Below are 25,542 nucleotides of genomic sequence, written 5' to 3' on the forward strand. Positions count from 1 at the left end.
CGAAGAGCCAGAGAGCTGGGACACCAAGAGCAAGCCTGCATTGGCATAAGCTGCTACCCAGAACAACACCCCTCCCAACAGGGCTGCCTTGCAGGTGCCCTGGGCACCATCTCCTCTCATAGGCTCTTCCTCCTGCTCTGCTTCCCCCATGGACACACTCCTCAGGCTGCTGGGGCAGCGCCAGCCCTGCTCTGCTGGGGATGCTGGTGGTTTACCAGGCCGTGCTCAGCCCGGTTACATCTACACTGCACATTAATTTCAAAATAAGCTATTCCAGAAGAGATCTTCCAAAATAGCTGTTTTGAAAGATAGCGTCCACACTGATTGGATGCTAACTCGCATTTAAGGTCACCTGGAACCACTTCAGTCAGGGCATCAGGTGAGCAGTGAGTTCCTGGAGCTGCTGTCTGAGGCTCACTGAGGCTCTTGCTCAGCTGTCTCTCAGGTTTTTTTCCTTTGCCTACCTCCTCAAGGGACAGCAAAGGCTTTTCTTCTGCCAGCTGCGGTTGCCTTTGCGGACACCTCAGCTTGCCAGCCATGGAGCCGGAGCTGCCTCTTAGCAATCTATGACTATTGCAGCTTGTGCTGCACCTCATACAGCAGGTTCTGCAGGCTGCAGCCCAGGCCCTGCAGACACCCAACCCCCAACTCCTCTGGGAAGGCCCTCCTCGGATCTCTGTGGGTGCGGCTCATGAAGCTGGCTCCCACCTACCCTCCCCTGCACACCGTGCACCGCCTCTTCTGGCGTCTGGACACCAGTGCCAACTGGTGGGATCGGATCATCATGGAGTGGTTGGGAGACCAGCAATAGCTCCAAAATTTCAGGATGAGGAAGGACATGTTTCTGGAGCTCTGCGAGTGGCTCACCCCTGCCCTCAGGTGATGGGGCACTCACGAGACCTGCCATCCCCCTCCAGAAGCAGGTCGCCATCGCCCTCTGGAAGCTCGCCATGCCAGACAGCTAGCAATCCATCAGGAACCAGTTTGGCATGGGGAGACCGACCCTCGGGGCTGTGCTCATACAGGTATGTCGCTCTTGGGCTATTGTTCTATGTTGGGTGGGTGGACTGTTGGAATAGGCTTCCCTAGGGAAAGGGGGTTTGGGGGGTGGGGTGTTGCAAGCTCCCTCCCCGGGAGGTTTTTTCAGTCTCACCCTCACAAAACCCTGCCAGGGGATGGGTTATGTGGGGGGGATTGCTTCTGGTGTGGGGGGGGGGGGAATGGGGGGGAACTCCCAAGGGCCCTGGCACCCCTGTGAATCTGTTTGTCTCCTTCTGCAGGTAGTCAGGGCCATCAACACTATCCTGCTGTGCAAGGTCATCCACCGTGGCAGCGTGGACTCCATTGTCACCAGCTTGGCCAACATGGGCTTCCCCAACTGCAGGGGGGCTATTGATGGCACCCATATACCCATCCAGGCCCCCGCCCACCAGGCATCTTTCTTTATCAACCAGAAGGAATACTTCTCGATGGTCCTGCAGGCCATCACGGACCACCAGGGCCAGTTTACAGACCTCTATGTTGGGTGGTCGGGGAAGGCGGACGATGTCTGCATCTTCGAGAAGCTGCACACCAGGACTTTTTCCCCCCACCGCAGCATCAGGGACATAGACATGCCCATCTGCATGGTGGGGGACGCAGCCTACCCTCTCTTGCCTTGGCTCATGAAGCCGTACACTGGCTACCTCAACCCTTCTCGAGAACACTACAATGTCAGCTCAACATGGTGGTGGAGGGCGCCTTCGGGCATTTGAAGGCATGGTTCAGATACCTCCTTACCTGGCTGGACCGCGGGGAGTGCAACACCCCTCACATGGTGGCTGAGTGTTGTGCACGCCATAATGTGTGTGAAAGGAAGGGGGAGGTGTTCTTTCCAGGGTGGGGGGCAGAGCCTGACTGCAGCTGCAAGGTCTTTGAGCAGCTGCACACAGCTGCCATCCGGCAGGCCCATTGGGGGTCGTGGGCATCTGGAAGGCTCTGAGGGAGAGTTTTTCACAAGGGCCCTAGTGACACGCTCCCCTGGGTCTCCCCACTAGGGGCCTGTGACTTGCCCCGCTCTGCCTGTGCTCCCACACCCTCCTACGTCTACACTCACCCTTTTCCGGAAATGCTTAAAACGGAACAGTTTTCCGTTATAAGTATTTCTGGAAAAACCACGTCTACATTGGCTGGATGCTTTTCCGGAAAAGCACTTTTTCCGGAAAAGCGTCCGTGCCAATGTAGACACGCTTTTCCAGAAAAAAGCCCCGATCGTCATTTTCGCGATCAGGGCTTTTTTGCGGAAAAGACTACTGGGGCTCGTCTACACTGGCCCCTTTTCCGAAAGGGGCATGGTAATTTCAGAGATCGTAATAGGGAAATCCGTGGGGGATTTAAATATCCCCCGCGGCATTTAAATAAAAATGTTCGCCGCTTTTTTCCGGCTTTTAGAAAAGCCGGAAAAGAGCGTCTACACTGGCCCCGATCCTCCGGAAAAAGCGCCCTTTTCCGGAGGATCTTATTCCTACTTTGAAGTAGGAATAAGATCCTCCGGAAAAGGGCGCTTTTTCCGGAGGATCGGGGACAGTGTAGACGTTCTTTTCCGGCTTTTCTAAAAGCCGGAAAAAAGCGGCGAACATTTTTATTTAAATGCCGCGGGGGATATTTAAATCCCCCGCGGATTTCCCTATTACGATCTCTGAAATTACCATGCCCCTTTTGGAAAAGGGGCCAGTGTAGACGTAGCCCTGGGCTGTCTACACTGGCCCTTTTCCGGAACAGTTTTTCCGGAAAAGGACTTTTGCCCGAACGGGAGCAGCATAGTTTTTCCGGAAAAACACTGACAATTTTACAGTAGAACGTCAGTGCTTTTCCAGAAAAGCAAGCGGCCAGTGTAGACAGCTGGCAAGTTATTCCGGAAAAGCGGCTGCTTTTCCAGAATAAGTGCCCCAGTGTAGACACAGCCCAGGTGTTTGGCAGCAGCTGGATGTCCACATGAAGCCTGCGGTCGATGGTCTGCTCCATGGATCAGAGTGCCACGAGGTGCTCCCTCTGGAACTCATCCATGGGTCTCCGGTGCCTGCAGGTCCCTCGAGTTCTGGAGGCTGTTCCAGGTGGTGTCGACCGCCCCCCTCACAGCTGGTCCAGTTGTGACGAACAAAGAGAGATGGTCAGTCATCCCAAGGGACACTGTGCCTGAAGCCTTGCCCTCATCTGAGAGCCGAGAGCAACGGTTCTCGGCTCAGATGAAGGCGATGTGCTTGGAGCAAGGCCGTGTGCACTCTGGCCAGTTGGCCCTTTCCTACAGGGGCTCAGATCTCCCCAGGTGGAGCCTCACTACTCCCACATCCTGGGAACAAGCAGACATGGGAAGGTGTCGGCCAGACCAGGATCCTGCGGGTGGGGGGGGGGGGCACAGGGCAGCTGGGCTTCCCTCCATGCCACGCACAGGCCGGGCCCGACAGTGGCAGCATCCTGCAGGGAGAGAACTTGTATCCCTACCTGCTTGAGAAGAGGGGGGCACGGTGCTGGGAGGGGGAGGTGTGTGTGCGTGGCAGATGCTCCTGTGCCTCGTGGCGCTGTCCCCGGGAGTGGATGCTGCCCCAAGAGTGAGGGGGTGCATGCATGTGCATGTGTGTCCCCCCCAGCCTCCTTCTAGGTGGCTTGCGGAGGGAGGGTGTCCCAGTGTTGCACCCTGGGGTCATGAGTATGGCAGACCTCTCCAGACATCCTGTGGCCAAAAGCACAAGGGGCCTCTGTGGCAGCCTCCTGGGGCTGTGTGGTCAGGAGCAGTGCAGCGCATGCTCCCGTGTGCACAGGCTGCTGTGCAATCCCCAGGCCACAAGGGCCGAGCGAGGAGTGCCCAGCTACCCCTCGCCACCCCCCCCCCCCCGTGTGAAGGGAACATGATGGCACTCGCATGATGTACCTGCCCCAGCCTTGGACAACACCTGGGACACGTCCACAGGGAGGGGTACCGGCTCCAGGGTTAGGCGGGTGACCATGCTGGCCTTGTCCGGCTCCTCCTCCTCCTCCTCCACCTCGTGTCTGTCCCCTGGGAGGATGACGGGCATCTTGAGCCCCGAGTCCACTACTGGGGAGGTGAAGGAATTGCCCCGCCCCCCCAGGATGCGGTCCAGGTCCTTGAAGTAGGGATCGGTGTGAGGTTCTGCCCCCAGAGCGGGAATTACCCATCCTGGCCTATGCCTGGCAGAACTCTAACCTTCATCCACACCTGCTCCTGGGTGTGGATGTGCCCCCTGTTGGCCAGGCTCTCGGCCATCCAGCCATAGACATTGGTGTTCCTGTGCCTGGTGTGGAAATCCTGGAGTTGGGTCTTGTCACCCCAAACCTCAATAAGGTCCAGGATCTCTGCACCAGACCAGGAAGGCCCATGCCTCTTTCAGGCCCGGGTGGGCTCCTGGGAGTTGTCTGACTGCTCCCTGGAACAGTGGAGGGCTGGCTGGGACCAGGAGACTGGCTCATATTGTGGGAAAAGCAAGGCAGGGGCAGCTGCTGGGTGGCTCAGGGCTGTCAGGGCTTCCTCCTCGAGGGAAGGGTTTTAATCGCGAAATAACCCCGTTTTTTTCCTCTCAAAATAGCGCTATTTCAAAATAGCATTATAATGCGATTATGCAACTGAAGCGTGGGATATTTAAATCTCCACTTCATTTGCAGTTTCGGGTGTCTGCATTTGCATTCCTTTAGAGAGGAATGAAGTGTAGACATATCCATAGTTATTTTGGAATAATTTTGCTGTGTAGATGTACCCCCCCATGGCCTCCCACCAGCCAGGGTCCTGCTGCTGATTGAGGGTAGGGCTGCAGATTTTGCCTGGCCTGACCCCTGTCTACCAGCTGCCTGGGAAGTTGGGTGGGGCTCTCCAAGTGATTGGCTCCCCTGAGCTAGTGGTGAGTCAGCCAAGCTGGGCCAGACGCATCTTAGCATAACTCTCCTGGGCTTGGGAATTTGGCCCTAACCTCAAGTGGGCTGCAAGGAGTCACCGGGGCCCGGTGGGAATCCCCAAAACCCAGTTCATGCTGCCACGCTCGATGAACTTGGTCAGCTGTTAGTAGTTCAGAGGGCACAGCACCATGGCAAGGGTCCCTGAGGGCTTCTTCCTCTCACCTATGTGTTTTGGGGATTCTTAGTGTGAAGAGGGAAAGGACACAGGCTGGCTTGGAGCCACACCATCAGCTCTCCCAAAGGGAGCAGCGTCCCACTCCAAAGCTGAGAAACCTGCCCCCACCCCAAGCACAGGGACAGGGAGGAAACTGAATACAGCATCTGATGCAAGCCGAAGGTGCCACCTGGGCTGCTGCAGTGCATAGAGTGGATGCCAGGGTGGCTCCGGGGCTAACAGCTGAGTCTTGTTAGCTGCAAAGAGCGTGGCATTGTGTTTCTGCCCTGTTCTGCAGGCTGGAAGTATGCTTAGCTGTGGTTGGCTAGGCAGCCTCCAGGGATATGAGTGACAACATCCTTCTTTCTTCCCATCATCTACTGCCTAATGGCACTTGACACAGATGGGGAAACTGAGGCAGGAAGCGAGACTGCCACTTGCCCACCACCAGAGGGCATTTATGTCAGTCAGGAATAGACCACAGCTGTCCTGTCTCCCACTCTCCCAGCCTATCAGTAAGGCCAGATTAAAATCATGCCTCATCTCCCCCCTGCGTGTGTTACTAGTGAGGCTGATGTCTCTTGGCTGGGTTTGTCCCAGTTCTGTTGTGTGGTTCCTCTGAGCAGGCTGGCCAGTGGCCCAAGCCCTACCACCACTGTAGGTGGTGTTGCTCTCAGGGCAGCTCTGGGAATGTTGCACTGCAGCACATCCATGTTTAGAAACATGTTTTCATCAGAATGTTTGGGGGCGGGGGAGGAGGGTGTTAAGTGTGTAAAAAAAACACTTGGAATTTCCCAACATTTTGTGTCAGGAGCCCTGACTTCTGGGCAGTGGCTGAGCTGTCACGTTCCCTGCCCGGCGGTGTCTCTACCTGACACACTTGCACAAAGGGCGCTGTGTTTTTCTTGCCCGTACTGGTGCTTTGCTGAGCAGAGCAGCCAGGTCTCCACCTGGGCTTGGTGGCAGAAGCAGTGACATCCTTCTTGTGTTTTCCTGGCAGGTCAGAGAGAGGCAACACAGAGCTACTTGCAGGCCAGCACTCTGACATCACCGCCTCCAGCCCTGCCAATGGCCACACCAACTCCCTTCCCCAAGGTGGGTGTCCTGCATGGGAGAGTGGGGACATTCACAGGTCCCAGTGCTTCCTTGTCTTCAGCACAGTGGTATGGGACAGCTGTGACGACCAGGGAGCTGCCCTAGCTGATGCACTTTGCTCCTACAGTGCCCTCTCCTTTCCCTCCCTCTTACCAACAAGAAGCCAGCCTGCCTTTACCCCACTGGCACTCAGTGCCTTCATGGGTAAGAGCCTACTTGGTAGGGGAGCCCCGCACCAGTTGTGGGTGCTCCTCATTTCTGCAAATCAGGTGCTTTGCAGCTTGCCCAAGGACCCACGGCGACCCACTGAGAGAGCTGGGACAGAGCCTGAGCTCCGTACACAGGTCCGTTGTCTCTGACCAAATCGGGTAGCCCCACTAATGCAATTCAGCTTTACAGTTGTTTGAACCTCTTGGGCCAGGTCCTCTGTGCTCCAAATGGCTGCCACTGCCAGCGCGAGAGTGCCTTTTGTTTACAGAGGCCTGGCCAGAAATGCAGGGCTGTTCTTGTAACCCCCGTTCAGGGGGTGTGGCACCTCAGAAACACCCAAGCCAGGCTGACAGGGACAGTGAGGATGATTATTTGTATTACTAGCCAATTAGCCCATCATAAGATGGGATTTTCAGGTCTCTCCTCCATGTCAGTCTTCTCTCCTGAGCCTCCGGTCTCTTGCTCCGTCTCTCTCTCTCTCTCCTCTTACTGCCTCCCCTCTCTCTCTCTCTCAGCTCTCCTCCCCCTCCTGCCTCTCACTCAGGAGACCGCGGAGCCCAAACGGTCGCTTGTGCCACTTGCTCCCGCACAGCAGCCCGGCTGAGCAGCGCAGAAGTCAGCAGAGCGCCACTGCAGGAGGTGAAGGACGTTACAGAGGCAACAGCGCCACCCAGAGGGAACACCAAGCATTACACTGTTATGGAGTCTCAGGCATTGGGCTACTATATATATGATTGTAGAATCTTGAGGTCCCAGCCAAAAATCACCCCCCTGCAGACTAGGTGCTGTCCAGACACAGCATGTGACAGCCCCTGCTCTGAGCAGCATGCCTCGAAAAGCAACAAGTCAGACAAGGAGTGGGAGGGGAAACTGGGGAAGCTGCTTCCCGCCTGGGCCTGTGTCACCCAGCAGCGCAGTGGGAATAAAACCCAGGTGTGAGGCAGAGTCCCAGGCTAGAGCCAAATAAGGAGGCAAATGCAGAGGTGTGTTGCCTGCCTTGCTGTGGTTCTAACAAGCGGGCAGTTATGTACCTGTTTGCCCTGTGGACAGGGGCCAGTGTTGGAATACTACTTTTTCATCATGCACAAAATGTCTGAATTCATTCCCAGCCTGCAGTGTGTTCTGGGGGTGCAGGACCCCTACTTCAGGCTACACCAGCTGGGCTGGGAGCTCTGACTGGCTCTATGAGAACAGAATAACTAGAAGTAGCTAGTGGTAGCTTTTTAGCTCTCTGGATGTTAGGGGTTCACTGCAGAAATGGAGGAGGAGTTCTCTGCCCTGTTGCCCAGGAACTCCGTGGTCCATAGGCTCCCGTCTGGCCGTAAGCTCTACAAATCAGTGCTCCTGTGTAAACGGCAGCCCCATCTGGTGCTGCACCAGTGACCACATAGCAACTGAGCTATTTACTCACTGAAAGCCCAGGTGCACTGACCTCCGCCAGCCACAGCAGGCCAAGTTGGCCCTCAGGGAATCACAGACTGCCCTGGAACCCTGCTGTGGGTGCTGAGCCCCAAGTAGCAGCAGGCACCCAGTGGCCATGGAAAGTAAAAGTTTCTATTGTTGGCCCTGCTTTCCCAGGGGTGGCTGATCTGTGCTGGGGACTCTGGCTCCCCTGCCCAGCATGTTGTCACCCTAAATGGAGTTCTCGGTAAGTCAAAGGCTCACGTCACCCCCCTAACCATCTAGTCCTTGGTCAGTCTCATCAGAGTTTGAAAGGCTGGCACTGTTACAAACCCCCAAGCTCCTCAGCCACCAGGCCTGGTGAGGCCTTGCCAAGGGCTAACAGAGCAGGATGGGCGGGGGGGAAGTGGCTGGACCTTGACCAGCCTGCTGCAGTCCCGGGGCTCCCAGCCATACAATACTGCTGAAGTGAATTGGTGTGCAGTGCCAATCACCAGGAAGCATCTCAGGTGGGTCTGGGCCGAGGGGGCCCCTGACTGAGAGAGCTAGTGTCCAGGGAGACCCATTGTCAGGCACTCCTGCTGTCAGGTGCTCACATGACCAGGAGACTGGTCTGTGGGGCCTTGCAACTCTATGGCTCTTCCAGGCTCATGGCAGGACCATCCTGCTGCCGCTCCTGCAGGTGGCTATGGGATAGGAGCCCCCCCCCGAAGCATTCCAACCCCACTCACTCTGCTCTCCTCCCTGAGACCATGGCTAGTTTCCAGTGGTTTCCTGTGGGGCTTTAGGGGCCTGGGCTGGAGCAAACAAGGAATAATCAGCCCAGGGCAGCAACTGGAGAGAATTACACAGCTCCTAGGGCAGGTAGAACTGCGGAGTTGGGGCTTGATCCTGTGAGGGACTCAGCACCCTTCAGCACCCCTGGATCTAAGAAGGAGCTGAGCACCTGGGGGCTATGTCTACACTGGCAGCTTCTTGCACAAGAACATCTTGCACAAGGGTTCTTGTGCAAGGACTCTTGCACAAGACCACGTCCACACTGCCATGTGCTTTTGCACAAGAGCATCCCTGGCAGTGTGGACGCTCTCTTGTGCAAGAAAGCTCTTGTGGCCATTTTAGCCATAGGGCTTTCTTGCGCAAGAAACCCCTGCCGAGTGTCCACACTGCCCTCTTGCGCAAGAGGGCTTACACTTGTTAGAGAAAGTGCATAGCTCTTGCGCAAGAAGCCCTGTCTTCCGACACTGTACTGTAAATCTTGCGGAAGAGCGGGTGGGCAGTGTGGACGTTCTGCGGGTTCTTGCGCAAGTATGGCCATTCTTGCGCAAGAACCCACCAGTGTAGATGTAGCCTTGGAGCCCTGGAGCGCAGGATGCTGTGAGCACCTGTCACTGCCAGACCTGTGCTCCCAACCCTCTACCAAGAAATGACTTACCAAGTGCTGTTGACAGAGACACCTTTCCTGAGCTGGGAGGGGCCCATTAGCTTGCCTCTTTTGCCTTCTTTCCAGCCCAAAGATTAAATAGGCACTGTGGCCCTCAGAACTATTGTGGGGCTGATGTCACCTGTGTTGGGAGGTGAAGGGAGGGAGAGCTTGAGGTTCTCTCCTCTTCCAACGCAGAAAATCAGGCTGGGGGCCAATGTTCTGTGCAAAGAGGGACTAGGGCAGCCTGGCTGGCAGGTTGAGTTGACAGGAAACAAGGGTTTTGCTGATAGTGTCAGTGCTGCGTTTCAGTATCACACAGCTCCCACTGTGCTGCAGGCTAATGCAGGCACCACAGGGTGAAAGACCTGGGCTACGTCTAGACTGGCATGATTTTCCACAAATGCTTTTAATGGAAAAGTTTTCCATTAAAAGCATTTGCGGAAAAGCGCGTCTAGATTGGCACGGACGCTTTTCTGCAAAAGCACTTTTTGCGGAAAAGCGTCCATGCCAATCTAGACACGCTTTTGCGCAAAACAACTCTGAGCTGTCTACACTAGCCCTTTTGCGCGATAGCTTTGCGCAAAAGGGCTACGTCTAGACTGCATCCCTTTTTCGTAAAAGGGATGCAAATTAGACGTATCACAATTGCTAATGAAGCAGGGATTTAAATCTCCCCCGCTTCATTAGCATAAACATGGCTGCCGCTTTTTTTTGGCACGGAGCTTTGCTGGAGAAAAGCGCCAGTCTAGACGCGGATCTTTCGGAAAATAAAGCCTTTTCCAAAAGATCCCTTATCCTTCTTAAAATAAGGGATAAGGGATCTTTCGGAAAAGGCTTTCTTTTCCAAAAGATCCACGTCTAGACTGGCGCTTTTCTCCAGCAAAGCTCCGTGCCGAAAAAAAGCGGCAGCCATTTTTATGCTAATGAAGCGGGGGAGATTTAAATCCCTGCTTCATTAGCAATTGTGATAGGTCTAATTTGCATCCCTTTTCCGAAAAAGGGATGCAGTCTAGACGTAGCCAAGGACTTTTGCCCGAACGGGAGCAGCACAGTATTTGCGCAAGAAGCACTAATTTCAGACAGTAGGAAGTCAGTGTTCTTGCAGAAATTCAAGCGGCCAGTGTAGACAGCTGGCAAGTTTTTCCGCAAAAGCAGCTGCTTTTGCAGAAAAACTTGCCAGTCTAGACACAGCCCTGGAGTAAATCAGGTTCTGGGTAAAGCAGAAGTAAGTGGCCAGTGACTGATTCAAAGCCAAACCAGACCGAATGCCAGAGGGAGCCTGTCGCATGGCAAGGGGGAGGGCGGTGCATGCCCACCGGTTTCTCTCACTAGGGCGTGACACAGTGATGGTGGGAGAGGGTAGCTAAAGAGGGACACTGCTCTGTTGTGATGAGGGGGCTGAGGCAAACCTGGGTCTAGCACCAGGCAGAGCCTGGACTTGAGGGCTGCTCATGCTCCCATGGACACCTGTTTGCAGGGGGGGGGTGGTCTGTTTGGGAAGCACCTGGCACAACTTGGGCAGGACTTGGAACCAATAAACCATCACGAGCCAGAGAGCAACACAGTATGAGCCATGCCCTGTTGAGGGGGATATTTCAAAGTGCTGCTCCCAGCAAGGGGAGAGGAGCTGTGCAGCCCACCAAGGAATGGCTCCAGCCCAAGTGGTCCCAGTGGTTCTGTGTGGGGCTTTCCCAGCACCCCTCCATGGCTGCTGCAGGAGCCAAGCCCTGCTCAGGGTTTGGCCCATGGGATGCAGAGTGTCTCCCTTAGGCCTGTCTCCATGGCCCTGACTCTAATGGTGTTCTCCCTCCTCAGGTGTTACATATTGTGGGCAGCCAAAGCCATCCTACCAGAAAACCAACCACTTCCTCTCTTCCTACCCCTGGTTCCACGGCCCCATTTCACGCATCAAAGCCATCCAGCTTGTTCAGCTGCAGGGGGTGGAAGGCCACGGGGTTTTCCTTGTTCGACAGAGCGAAACACGCAGGGGCGAATACGTCCTCACCTTCAATTTCCAAGGAAGAGCGAAGGTATGGCCCATGTGACTGGGGGCTGCAGCCAGCCCTGCTTTTCTGCTCAAGGCTTCCAACCTCTGGTTGACATGATAGGCAAGTGACCCTTCCACAAGCAGACTGCTCACATTCCCTACCTGGGTGTGTCTGACTCTTAACACCCTAGCCTGTGCTCTTGGAGCCAAGAGCCAAGGCTCAGTGCTAGGGCAATTTACAGGCCTCTCTTGAGCTCCAGTGTTTGGGAAGGCTCTGAACACAGGAACCGGTCCTCAGCCCATCACCAGCCACAGGTCTGCCTGTGGAAACCTTCCCTGTGAGGCACTGGCGTGGAGCCCCTGGAGAACTGTGGCATTCGATTGTGCCTGCCCATGTGCCTTGTGGCAGAAGGCAGTCTTACCCCTCGCAGCAAACCTGCTAAAGGCCAGGCTGGTTTGACTCATACCTTGGGCAGGGGAAGCAAACTCACCTCTGCCAGGGAAAGTAAACCCTGGGGGTTGCAAACCGGTTGTGTGTGTCAAGGGAGCTGCTCCCAGGGACACTGATGGGGCTCAGTTTTGCTGCCTGTGGGCCCATTCACCTCCCCATGTCAGATGCAGCTTTAACCTGCTGTCACTGCCCAAGCCTGGCTCATGGTGTTTCTTGGCACTGTGTCCTCAGAAGGGCTTTTTACAGCAGGTATGTGAATGAGGCCTTGTCCAGCCAGCCACCAGTTTCTGGCCCCCAAGCTTGCTGCTGCTCCCCCCCCCCCCCCCGCAAGTGAACGAGCAGCTTTGTGAGGTACCCCTCTCCCTTGCAGCACCTGAGGCTCTTGCTGACTGAGCGGGGGCAGTGCCGTGTACAGCACCTGCACTTCTCCTCCATTGTGGACATGCTGCACCACTTCCAACAGTACCCCATCCCCCTGGAGTGCAATGCCACCTGCGACGTCAAGCTCGCCAGCTACGTGGTGGTCAGCCCGCCTGCCCAAGGTATGGGGGGGCAGGAGGAGGGTTAATGTGTGCACATAACCAGAGGGAAAAACTTGTGTCTCTCCCCATCACCCTACTAGAGAGCAGCTCCCCCCATCCCTGGGCCCAGATGTGGTTGGCAGGCCTTCCTGGGCCAGCTGCTGCATTCCCTGATTTTAGAAGCTGCCAGCTCTGCCTCTTTCCAAGCCACCAGGGCTGGCTGGCATCTCACAGGTTCCAACCAGCCAATGATGCTTGAATGGGCTGTTCAGTTAATGGAGCCACAGCATTAGATGTTGGTGTGATTAATTAGTTAATTAATCCTCAGCATGTCCTAGAGTAGCTGCTGGAGCCTGCCTGAGACACTGGTTGCTGTTACCACGGGGTTAGAGTTAAATATGGCCTAGAGTTATCAGGTGACCTGCTGCCACTGTGCCACTGCAGATCCCACCCCGGCCAGAAGGAGCTGGTAGCTGGGTGCTAGTGGATAGCTAGCTGGGCTTGCAGGTATGAGAGGTGGGTCCTGCCCCTTTGGCCAGTGCTGTGTGGCTGGTGTAGGTTTGCTAAACTAAATTAGCCAACAGGCCTCCCTTCTGGCTAGTGTTAGAAAATGTGTGACACCACCCAGCAAAGCCAAGCCGGTGGCTGTTGTCATGTATGTGCCGTGCTGAACCCTCTTACCCAGGAGGGAGGAGATTCTGGCAGGAGCTCAAGCTCTACCATCTAATGAGAGCACTGATAATTCCACTTCCTTTTTATCCCAAATGTCAGCAGTAGAGCCTCCATTTACGGCCCCTGTGTCAACCCTTTAGTTATGCACTGCACCGGGAGTCAGCCCTGCTTTACCTTTTTGTCCTTGCATTCAGATGAAGAGCCTGGGACATTTGGTGGCTACAGGGGCAGAAATCTAAGCAAACTGCCCAGTCTCGCTACAGCAGCTCTGGTGTTACACGTGGACAGGCCAAGCCAGTAGGATTCCAGAACTAGCTGCCTGGCCTCCTGTGGCATGGGGCGTTACCTTGCTGGGCTCTGCAATCAAACTGAACCTAGGAGCTCAGGTTCCAGGTGCAGGGTCTACCTCTGCTGGCTGCTTCTGCCCTCACTTGACTTACAGCAACTTGTGAAATATACTTGGTTCCTCCCCACTTGGAAAAGGGTTAGGTGAAGTTTAGAGGACATGCAGAGCTGCTTGTTATATGGTAATTGCATTGATTAATGACATTGGTTTATTTAAACTTCAGCCCTGCTTTGGCTCAGTTTACAGAGGAAACAGTTATTGGCATGCTTCTGCAGCAGGCCTGTGCTAAACTGCTGGGCTGCCCCAGTGGACAGGAGCCAGACACAGTTTCCAAAACTGCATAAAGCTGTGCAAGCTTGTTCTAAGAAAATCCAGGGTACGGCCTTGGCAGATGCAGCCCTCTTCTCCCCCGTGTGTGAGGCCAGAGGGGACAGGCTACCTTAGCAGAGGTGCACTAGTGGAATAGCTATGAGTACCTCATAGTGCAGTTCAAAGTGGGTAACTCTAGATAACTTCCTCTTGGTGGTTGAGCGGAGGAGCCTTTACTGAACCTGGAGTGCTGCTTTGGGACTAGGGATGTAAACTCCCATTTAATCAGTTAACCGGCTAAACTTTATGTTTAACCAGGACGGGCAGCCCCAGGCCCCCGCCTGTGGTGCAGAAGCTGCTCCAGCCCAGCTGGGCCACCGGTTAACCATTGACACCCCCACTTGTGACCCACCCAGATGGTCAGAGAGATATGTTCCTGCTCTAATGGTTTTCAATGGGATAAAACAAAACTCCCAAGGAGCCCCTGGTACTTTCATTCAGTTGCCTTAGGGACAAGGGCCAGTCAGCTAATGGTTCAGGGAGGTGAGATAGGAAGCACCACTCTGCAATGAAAGGAAAGGGGTAGGAGCTGAGTTTACACTGTGTACTGAACTCACGTCCTCTTTATGCACATTTTAAAAGCCAACAGAGGCATGGGCAGATGCCAGTGTGTGGCTGAAATCTGAAGAGCCTTCTGTGCCCCCTAGAATCACAGAGATAGGCTGATCCAGCCCTGTGTGCTGAGGCAGGACCATCCCTGACAGCCATGTGGCCAACCTGTTTTTAAAAGCCCTCCAGTGATATGAATTCCCCAGTCACGCCGGTAACCAGCTCTGGTACCTAACAAGCCTTATCGTTAGAAAGCTTTCCCTCATGCCTAAACCAGTTACCTCATTCTTTCTTCAGTGAATGTGACAAACAATTGACCATTGTGCTCTTTACCATGAGCTGGCATAGAGCAACTTAAATGGAGCAAGGACCTAGTCTACACTGGAGCCTCTAGCAAAGGGAATACTAATTTGCAGGGAAAGAGTGAACTGAACAAGGAGGAAAGTCAGGCCTCAGAAGGTAGGGGGAGGATATAAGAGCGGCCGTACTGGGTCAGACCAAAAGTCCATCCAGCCCAGTGTCCTGTCTGCCGACAGTGGCCAATGCCCCAGAGGGAGTGAACAGAACAGGGAATCATCAAGTGACCAATCCCCTGTCATCTGTTTCCAGCCCCTGACAAACCATTCCTAGCCATACTGGCTAATAAGTATTGACAGAATATGGGACCAGGCACAGAGAGGCCTGCTGAAAATAGTAGGTCTTAGGGCTGCTAGAGGGAGCTCTTGCCTAAAGAGTTTACCCACCCCTGATGGGACAGCCCATAGCTACCCAAGGGAGGGAGTAAAGCTGCCACTACATAAATAAAACATTAGAACTTGCATGAGCTGCTGAGAAGAGTATTCCTAGAGCTGGTCTTGGTCACTGAGGCTACGTCTAGACTACATCCCTTTGTCAGCAGAGGGATGTAAATGAAGCACTTCGAAAGTGCAAATGAAGCAGGGATTTAAATAGCCCACACTTCATTTGCATAATCATGTAATGGCACTCTTTTGGAAAAGCGCTATTTCGAAATTGAAACCGCAGTCTAGACATGGTTGTTTTGAAAACGGGGCGCTTTTTCAAAAGATCCTGTAAACCTAAAAAAAAATTAGGTTTACAGGATCTTTTAAAAAAGCCTTCCCTAGTTGTGCCCCATGCTGCCTTCCCCTGGCATTAGATAACTGGCCTGGGTACACACAGGATCCTATGGCTTAGATGCTTAGGAATGACATAGGAGAAGGCCCACAGCTGAGGAAACTTACCCAACAAAGTTCAGAGTTCTCTTAGGCTCCTGCAGGTAACCTGGCCAGTTATGTAATGCTTGATTTCTCCCCTCTCCCTGCAGGTCCAGGTTCAAGCAACACCATCTTGCTCCCATTCTCCATCCTGAATTGGAGCTCTGAATTTAGCTTTACCCACATCAGTCCCTCCAGCTGCCCCCAGCTACATATGGCAGGCAACATTCATCCCAGTTCTCATCAAGAGCAGATCTTCCACCTTGTTCCCTCTCCAGAAGAGCTGGCCTACAGCCTTCAACACGACGATGAAGCCGCCATGCACCCCAGTCGGCAGTGGGACTGTGACTACGAGCTGGATGCCCCTGGCAGGGGCCACATGCGGGCTATTGACAATCAATATACACCACTCTGACAAGATTGGGAGGGGGGATTGCAAACCATGAACTTTGGCATGGAAACCTGTTAGAGAATTTTTGCTGTATATTTTGGGAAGCCTATGAAAAGAATGTAACTAGTTCTGGTTAGGAAGATGGGGGGGGGGGGGTTGGTAAGGGAGGAGGCAATATATATATAAATTGTTCACTCCAGTCTGGGTGTGATTCCACTTTTAGGCCTGTTACAGGGCCTCTTTTACATATTAATCAAAACTTTCCTGTTACTGTTGTGCCTATTGGAGTCCAGGAGGTGGGCGGGCACTAGCCCGCCCACATCTAAAGGCCCTCCCCCCAACATATGGGGAGGGTCCACTGAGCCCAGAAAACCAAGTAATTACTTGGGACAAAGAGAGAAAACAGGGACAGGTATGAGGGTCAAAGGGCTAAAATGAGGGAACCGGATGGGGACACCAAGCAGAGAACCCTGGACAACGCCCACTGCCCCCCAAAGGTCTCGAGAGAGCCAGCAGAGCCTGCCCAGTGGAACTCTGCCCGGATACGTGAGCGGATGCAGGAGCAGAAATAGGCCCCACAGTCGCAGGCCCCTCCCCTGGCCAACCTCTTCTCCCTGGTTTTGTAAATCACCATCTTGATGATAGCCAGGAGGAGGCTGACCAGGAGGTCCTACGACGTTGTGGGGCCACAGATGGGGTGCGCGTAGATTAACAGGTGAGGGGAGACGTGCAGCCAGAACCTCAACAAGAGGTTCTGGAGGAGCCGAAAGGGGCTGTAACCTGGCGCATTCGAAATAAACATGCACCAGGGTTGCCCACTCACCCCCTAAGGGGCAAGTGTCGGGAACAGGGGTGAACCGCGCCAAGTACACAACCGTGCTCACAGTGCCATGGAGGATTCTCCAGCTGATGTCCCTGGCAGGCCGTGGAACCAAGGTCGAATAAAGGCTGGCCCACTGAGACTCCCCACCCTCCATTGGCGGTAGGAGGTCCCGTCACTTGGTGTCTGGGTGGGACACGAGGGTGGGGAAGTGGAGTGTGTGGAGCACAAGTGTATACAGATGGTCCCTTTCTGAGCCACGCCAAGGAGTCAGCTGCAACGCATACAGCTGACTCAGGTGATGAGCGGGAGGTGGTCGGGAAGGTACACGGGGCTAGGGGCTGATGGATAGAGCAGGGGGGTGAAGGGTAGGAGGGGTGCACCCTCTCACAGGACCCTGTCAAGATAAACCCAAGCAGTGGGCAGCAAAGCGTCCTTCACCTCCTGAAGTACGCGCTGAGGAGTATGTAGGGTGCAGAGCCCCATGCGCTGGGCGAGCGCCAGAGGATCCACCCAGTCTCCCCGGGCGTAGTCCAGGAGGTCTCCGATCCTTGTGACTTCTGCCAGGACCAACCTCTGGTGCACCGAGGGGGACTCACGAAGATGGGGATTGCGTAGCAGGGGCTCCATAAGGAGGTCTGCCCCCATGGTGGCTCCCAAGGACCTGGTCGCCAAAAGAGGCTTCCAGGCCCAGAAGAGGTCCTGGTAGAAGGTCAGCAGCTTCTGTGAGACCTCTGTGAGAACTAGGTTCGACGGGGGCAGGTGAGCAAAGCCCACAGGTAAGTGCTGCATGTGCGGGACTGGAAGATGGGTTGGAAATGGGGGGGACTACGGCCTATAATGGCAAGGAGAAAGGAGGGTCAGGGCACAACAGGGAGGCAAGATCAAATCAGTATCTTAGATGCCTATATACAAATGCGAGAAGTATGGGTAATAAGCAGGAAGAACTGGAATTGCTAACCAATAAATACAACTATGATATCATTGGTATTACAGAAACCTGGTGGGATGGGACGCATGATTGGAATGTTGGTATGGAAGGGTACGGCTTGCTCAGGAAGGACAGACAGGGAAAAAAGGGAGGAGGGGTTGCCTTGTATACTAAAAATGTACACACTTGGACTGAAGTGGAGATGAACGTAGGAGATAGCTGTGTAGAGAGTCTCTGGGTTAAGCTAAAAGGGGTAAAAAACGAGGGTGATATCATGCTAGGAGTCTACTACAGGCCACCTAGCCAGGTGGAAGAGGTGGATGAGGCCTTTTTTAAACAATTAACAAAACTATCCAAAGCCCAAGATTTGGTGGTGATGGGGGACTTCAACTATCCAGACATATGTTGGGAAACTAACACAGCGAGGCACAGGCTATCCAATAAGTTTCTGGACTGCATTGGAGACAACTTTCTGTTTCAGAAGGTTGAAAAAGCTACCAGAGGAGAAGCTGTTCTGGATTTGGTTTTAACAAATAGGGAGGAACTAGTTGAGAACTTGAAAGTGGAAGACAGTATAGGGGACAGTGATCACGAAATAATAGAGTTCATGATCTTAAGGAAAGGTAGAAGGGAGACCAGCACAATTGAGGTAATGGATTTCAGGAAGGCAGATTTTGATAAGCTCAGAGAACTTGTAGGTAAGGTCCCATGGGAAGCAAGACTGAAGGGAAAAACAACTGAGGAGAGTTGGAAGTATTTCAAAGGGACGTTGTTAAGGGCCCAAAAGCAAACAATTCCGCTGTGTAGGAAAGATAGAAAATATGGCAAAAGACCAGCTTGGCTTAACAAGGAGATCTTGCATGATCTCAAAATAAAAAAGGAGTCATATAAAAAATGGAAACTAGGACAACTAACAAAGGATGAATATAGGCAAGCAATACGGGAATGCAGGGGCAAGATTAGAAAGGCAAAGGCACAAAATGAGATCAAACTAGCTACAGGCATAAAGGGAAACAAGAAGACCTTTTATAAATACATTAAAAGCAAGAGGAAGACCAAGGACAGGGTAGGCCCACTGCTTAGTGAGGAGGGAGAAGCAGTAACAGGGAACTTGGAAATGGCGGAGATGCTCAATGACTTCTTTGTTTCGGTCTTCACCGAGAAGTCTGGAGGTGTGCCTAACGTAGTGAATACAAGCAGAGAGAGGGTAAGTTTAGAAGATAGGATACACAAAGAACAAGTTAAAAATCACTTAGGAAAGTTAGATGTCAGCAAGTCACCAGGTCCTGATGAAATGCATCCCAGGATACTCAAGGAGCTGATAGAGGAGGTATCTGAGCCTTTAGCTATGATCTTTGAAAAATCATGGCAGACAGGGGAGATTCCAGAAGACTGGAAAAGGGCAAATATTGTGCCCATCTATAAAAAGGGGAATAAGAACAACCCAGGAAACTACAGACCGTTCAGTTTAACGTCTGTCCCAGGGAAGATAATGGAGCAGGTAATTAAGGAAATCATATGCAAACACTTGGAAGGTAATAAAGTGATAGGAAATAGCCAGCATGGGTTTGTGAAGAACAAGTCATGCCAAACTAATCTGATAGCTTTCTTTGATAAGATAACGAGCCTTGTGGATAAGGGAGAAGCAGTGGATGTCATATACCTAGACTTTAGTAAGGCATTTGATACGGTCTCGCATGATATTCTTATTGATAAACTAGGCAAATATAACTTAGATAGGGCCACGATAAGGTGGGTGCATAATTGGCTGGATAACCGTAGTCAGAGAGTTGTTGTTAACGGTGCTAAATCCTGCTGGAAAGGGATAACAAGTGGAGTTCCTCAAGGGTCTGTTTTGGGACCCGTACTGTTCAATATCTTCATCAATGATGTAGATATTGGGATAGAGAGTATGCTTATTAAGTTTGCAGATGATACCAAACTGGGTGGGGTTGCGACTTCTTTGGAGGATAGGGACATAATTCAAAATGACCTTAGCAAGTTAGAGAAATGGTCAGAGGTAAACAGGATGAAGTTTAATAAAGAGAAATGCAAAGTGCTCCACTTAGGAAGGAACAATCAGTTCCATACATACAAGATGGGAAGCGACTGTCTAGGAAGGAGCATGGCGGAAAGGGATCTAGGGGTCATAGTGGACCACAAGTTGAATATGAGTCAGCAGTGTGATGCTGTTGCAAAAAAAGCAAATATGATTCTAGGTTGTATCAACAGGTGTGTTGTAAGCAAAACTCGTGAAGTCATTCTGCCGCTCTACTCTGCACTAGTTAGGCCTCAGCTGGAGTACTGTGTCCAGTTCTGGGCGCCACATTTCAAGAAAGATGTGGAGAAATTGGAAAGGGTACAGAGAAGAGCGACAAGAATGATTAAAGGTTTAGAGAACATGACCTATGAAGCCAGGCTTCATGAACTGGGCTTGTTTAGTTTGGAAAAAAGAAGATTAAGGGGGGACATGATAGCGGTTTTCAAATATCTAAAAGGGTGTCACAAGGAGGAAGGAGAAAATTTGTTCCTCTTGGTTTCTGAGGACAGGACAAGGAGTAATGCTTAAAGTGCAGCAGGGGAGGTTTAGATTGGACATTAGGAAAAAATTCCTAACTGTCAGGGTGGTCAAATATTGGAATAAATTGCCAAGGGAGGTGGTGGAATCTCCCTCTCTGGAGATATTTAAGAACAGGTTAGATAGACATCTGTCAGGGATGGTGTAGACGGAGCTTGGTCCTGCCTTGAGGGCGGGGGGCTGGACTCGATGACCTCTCGAGGTCCCTTCCAGTCCTATTATTCTATGATTCTATGATTCTGTGAGACCTCATAAATAAAGGAGCTGCCGGTCATATTGGAGCCCTCGAAGGCAGCAAAGGAAAGCGTGTGCTAGCGTGCTCCACGCCGGATGACCTGCATCATGTAGGAGCCTCTGCAGGGCCTGGAGGCAGAGGACATGAACCCACATATGCAAACACGTCAGACCCTGCCCTCCCTCCTCCAGGGGAAGATGTAGAACCCCTGCAGAGACCCAATGCAGTCCGGGCCAGAAGAACCACAGCATCAGCTGCTGGATCTGAGCCAGGAAACCCAGGGGTGGGACCAGGGTGTTGAGCTGGTGCCAGAGCATAAATAGGACCAGTTGGTTAAGCACCAGCGCCCTCCCGTGAAGGGAGAGGCACTGGAGCAGTCCTGTTCATCTCTGCAACTGCTCAGCCACCCTGGACTCTAAACCTTGCCAGTTCTCCGGCAGAGAGGGATGTGTTGGAGAGAGAAAAACACCCAGGTAAAGCAGCAGACCTGTGCTCCACCTGATGGCCTGAAGCACAGGTGGGAGGGAGCTCGCCTGCCACCAGGCCAGAGCTCTGACCCAGTTGACCTGGCCAGAGGAGACCGCTGAGTAAAATGCTTGGCTAGCCTCCACCCGTGCCAGGTCGCGCGGGTCCTGGAGCACGTCAGCGGCATATGCTGACAGGACCTGGCACGGGTGGAGGCTTCTGCAGAGTGCTTGGTCAAGCTCAACTGGACCCTGGCATCTCCAGATCACGGAACACCAACCCCGTCAACCTCTTGCAAAGGAGACAGAGGAAGGGCTCCATTGCCAGAGCGTACAGCTGGCCTGACACCAGACAGCCTTGACATACTCCCTGCCCAAAGCTGACCGGTCCGGTCAGGGTCCAGTTGAGCTTGACCAAGCACTCTGCAGAAGCGTACAGCACCTGGAGAAACCCCACAAAACAGGGCCCAAAGCCGAAGGCCCGCAGAGTGCCCAGGAGGTACCCATGGTCCATCCGGTCGAATACCTTCTCCTGATCCAAGGACAGGAGGGCGAACGACAGACCATCCCTACACCCGAGCTCTAAGAGATCCCGGACCAGAAAGAGGTTGTCGAAGATGGTTCGGCCCGGGATGGTGTAGGTCTGGTCTGGATGGACCACGTCCGCCAGCACGGACTTCCGTCTCAGTGAGATGGCTTTGGCGATGATTTTATAGTCCGTGCTGAGGAGCAAGATGGGACGCCGGTTCCTCAGATCATGGGAGTCCCCCTTCTTGGGCAGCAAGGTGAGCGTGGCTTGCCTGCACAATAAAGGGAGGACCCCGCTCTCCAAGGACTCGGCCCAGACGCTGGCAAGGTCTGGGCTGGGGACGTCCGAGAACATGCGGTAGAACTCCACGGTCAGCCCGTCCATGTCCAGGGACTCGTTGGTGGGTATGAGACGGAGGGCTTCCGAGAACTCGGCCAGAGAGAGCAGCAGCTCTAGCCAGTCCCAGTCACCCGCGCTGACCGTCGGGATTTTGTTCCAGAGAACCCTGCAGGCGCCGGCCGGATTCACGGAGAGGCATAGAAGGCTCGAGTCCTCTCGCGCAGCTCCACCAGATCCGTGAGAGGGGTGCCATACTCTGCCAGAAGGCAGACAATGTGCTTTTTGGCCCCCCTCCTTTTCTCCAGGGCGTAAAAGAAGCAGGAGCCTCGATCCATCTCCCGGAGAAGGTGGATGCGAGAACGAACAAAGGCACCCAGGGCCTGAAGGTCATTGAGGGCCCGGAGTTCCTCCCACTTCTCCTGGTACCTTCTGCAGAGGGATGGATCTCTGGGGCCAGTGGCCAGCCACCTTTCTATCTCTAAGACCTCCCGTTCCAACTGCTCTATCGCCGCATCCCACTGGCTGGCCCCCCAGGAACAGTCGCGACAGAAGAGCCGCATGCACACCTTCCCCACATCCCACTACCGCCACTGCCCGTGCCAGGCCAGCCAGAACTCCCAGAAGGATGCTACAAAGCCCACGTCCTCCAGCAGGCTGTTGAAATGCCAGTAGGCCGGCCCCGGCCTCTCAGAGGAAAGAGAGGTCATCACAGCCACCAAGTGGTGGTCCGAGAACAGGGCTGACCAAATGCTGGAGGAGTGGGCCCAGAATAGATGACTATGAGAGAGATAAATGTGGTCCAACTGGCAGTGATACAGCCGTTGACCCTCCACCTGGACAAAGGTGAATGTCATGTCCTCATCCAAGTGGCAGTTACGCCAGACATCCACTAGGGAGTGTTGGTCTATTATCTCCCTGAGGACGTCCGCAGCGGCTGGGCACTGCTCGGTCCCCATGTGGTCCCATTCCTCGAGGGTGCAGTTGAAATCCCCACCCAGGACCAGGCACTCGTGAGGATCCAGAGAGCCAAGGAAGGCAGACACCTGCTGGTAGAAGTGAAGCCTCTCCGGGCCGGATGTTGGGGCGTAGATGTTAATGAGGTTTAGTGTCAGCCCCTCCATCCGAAGCTGGAGGTGCAGCAGGGGACCCTGCATGACCTCAGTAGTCCCCAGCACCTCCGGCTGCAGGTTCAGGGAGAACCAGGTGGCCACCTTGGCTTGACGGGCAGGCAGGTGGCTGAAATAGACCCTGTCCCCCCACCACAACTGCCAGTTAGCTTTGGCAGCCTGAGCAGTGTGGGTCTCCTGCAGGAAGATGACAGAGTACCCCCCCTCCTGAAGGAAGGAGAGTACCTGACACCTGTGGAGACCCAGCCTGCAGCCCTGGGTGTTCAGAGTGGGAACGACGAATGGCGGCATTGAGAGGGCTGGGGAAGATCCTCCCTGGCGGGAGTTCTGGCAGTCCCCATTGGGCTCTGCAGCAAACCGTGACCATACCCAAACGTAAGCAGGGCGTCACGGAAGCTGCGGGCCCGCTGGTAGGCCACAGCCTCCCGCCGCCCAGTCCCTGTACCCTCCCCCAAAATGGCCCTTATGGTCTGGAGGACAAGATGGAAATCCCCCCAGCGCTGAAGGGTGAGAGCTACCTTGTTCTCGGAGCCACGAATGTCCTCCAAGAAGTCTCACATCTTGCCTCTCTGCGTGTTGGGTGTGGGGGCCACAGGCCCCCGAATGTCTTGGGGCCAGACACCTCTGCATGCCCTGCAACCGATTGATACGGGAAAGCAGGGACTCTGAAGTCCCTGCTCGGATGACAGTAGGAGCAGTGGCGGAGGGAGAACAGCCCTGGACATGCTGAGAGTGGGAGAAACAAAAACTGCTTCCTGGGGGCCAATGTCTGAGCTGAATGTGGGATCCCCGGGGGTGGCAGTAACAGTGTAAGGGGAGGAGAAGAGGTCAGGGAAGGGGTTGGGGAAAGGAGGAAGGGGAGTAGGGGGAGGAAGAGGTGGGGGATTAGGAAAGAGACAAGGAGGAGGGGGAGCAGGAAGAGAAGCAGGAAATTTGGTTGGGAGAGGGGCTGAACAGGGAGTAGGAGTAGAGTCAGAAGCCTCAGTGATAGAGGCACCGGGATGCGGTGCCTCCTCGCAGGGTGGGTGGGGGGGGGGGAATCGGTGGCAGTGGTGGGGGAAGTTAGTGTCTCCCCAGCGCCAAGCTCTGGCACCACTTAGAGTGCAGCGCCGGAGGCCCCAGCGCCAAGGGTGATGGGGAATGATGGGAACTCTCGCCCACTAGAAACCTCCAGGGGTTCAGTGGCCACGGCCGAAGTACTGCCGATGGTCAGTACTGGCAATGGTTGGGGCGACCCGGAGGCAGGGAGAAGGGATAGCAGCAGGTCAGAAGGGGAAGGAGAGATGGGTTGCTGTGTCTCCAGACCATGGTGATCCACCTCTGAGGCAGCCGGGGTTAACCCTAAAGCCTCCACCTCCTGGGAGAGGAAGGCAAGTCCTCTGCCACATGGTTGCTGTTGTTGGTGGTAGGGTCAGCGGTCACCCTCACAATGGAGGTGGGGACAGTGGGAGCATCCGTTATGGATGCTCCCTCTTGCAGGGACCCTGGGATGGAGGCATTTACCCCTGTCGCAACTGCCAGTCACCTCAGCCGCCCCGCAGCAGTGTGAAGTGTCCAAGGGCTCAGAGGGAGAAATGGCTCCAGCGTCCACCCCCACAGGTGCAGGGAGGGTTTCCTCCCCCTCAGTGAGTGGGGTGGAACGCTGGGCATGCTTGCGGTGCCTCCCCATAGCAAGCTCCCAGCTCTGGGAGGACGAGGGCTGGGCCTGAATGGGGGAAGACCCAGGGGATAAGGGCGCTGGTAGGAGGGCAAGGGTAGATGAGGGCTGGGCAGCAGGGGAAGGGGAGACCTCCCCCCGAGGTAGGCCCTGTTCGAGTCCTGTTGCTGACCCCGCCACCCTCTCCTCCGCGGGCCCGGCCTTGCCGCTTTTGGCGGTGGCAGCAACAGCACCCGCACGCTCGTCTGGGTCCTGCACATCCTGAGCGGGACTGACAATGGTCATGGTTGGAGGAGGGGCGACCCCAGGGTCTGGACCATCAAGGCCACTGGCGATGGTAGGGCCAGTGCCCTCCTGGGCATCAGGGGTCCCGAGTGCATCTGCGAGCCGGGCCAGGGGGCATTCCCTTCAGATGTGCCCCGTCGCCCGACAGAGAAAACACCGGGCCTCCCCCATGGTGTAGTATACCCGGTACCGGGCCCCTTGATGGGGCACCAGAAATGACCCTTCGAGGGCTTCTCCGCCACGTCCTGCCGGCAGTAGTTGGATTTGTACCTGCTGGCAGAAAGAAAGGACATAGCAAAGGGTAGGGTCCTTGCAGCCCAAAAGAAGGGGACTTAGGACTGACAAGGGCCTCCCCATGGTGGACAGGAAAGGCAATAGGGTGGTATTGGGGAGGAAGATACCACCTGTACACCCAGGCCCTCCAGAGGCTTGAGTGGAACATGGACTCCCCCCACTGCCAAACCCCTTTCCACCACCTCCTGGGCGGTGGCCTTGGACGCCAGGAAGAAAACCACCTTCCCGAACATCTTAGAGGCTGCCACCATGGCCACAGGCCCCACCATGTGTTCCAGCACCCTCACATCAGTCTCCATGTGGTGCGAGGTCAACACCAGGTGGTAACGGACCCCGTGCCTCCCCATCAGGGTGGGGAAGGGGCTGCGGCCGCCGGGGATGGAATTCCAGTAAGCGGCTTGAGTGGATCAGGAGGCAGCAGGTGGGGGGGTGGCGGCTACCTGGACATACACCCTTCCACCAGCTTTGGGGGTGACAGTGTCCTGGCCCCCAGGAACAGGGGGACAGGAAAGAGGGGAAGCCGAGGCTACGGCACAGCGGGTGAGCCTTCGCCACA

At 54.5% G+C, this 25,542-nt stretch overlaps 1 protein-coding gene across 3 annotated transcripts in view; it reads left to right on the forward strand.

The window, feature by feature from the left end:
* LOC106731741 (SH2B adapter protein 3-like) overlaps positions 1-15,771 on the forward strand; it is a 118,914-nt gene extending 103,143 nt beyond the window's left edge. For 2 of the 3 annotated variants that reach the window (XM_089775064.1, XM_089775066.1), the window contains 4 exons: positions 6,099-6,193; positions 11,043-11,257; positions 12,036-12,207; positions 15,447-15,771. In XM_089775064.1, coding sequence (XP_089631190.1) covers positions 6,099-6,193; positions 11,043-11,257; positions 12,036-12,207; positions 15,447-15,751 — 787 coding nt within the window. In that variant the 3' untranslated portion in view covers positions 15,752-15,771. Of the gene's footprint in view, positions 1-3,074; positions 3,086-6,098; positions 6,194-11,042; positions 11,258-12,035; positions 12,208-15,446 lie in introns of all 3 variants that reach the window. The other variant, XM_089775065.1, reaches the window with a different exon arrangement.
* Positions 15,772-25,542: the final 9,771 nt, after the last annotated feature.

Source organism: Pelodiscus sinensis, chromosome W (assembly GCF_052426305.1).
Source record: "Pelodiscus sinensis isolate ZL-2025 chromosome W, ASM5242630v1, whole genome shotgun sequence".
In the NCBI taxonomy this organism is placed as follows: Eukaryota; Metazoa; Chordata; order Testudines; family Trionychidae; genus Pelodiscus; species Pelodiscus sinensis.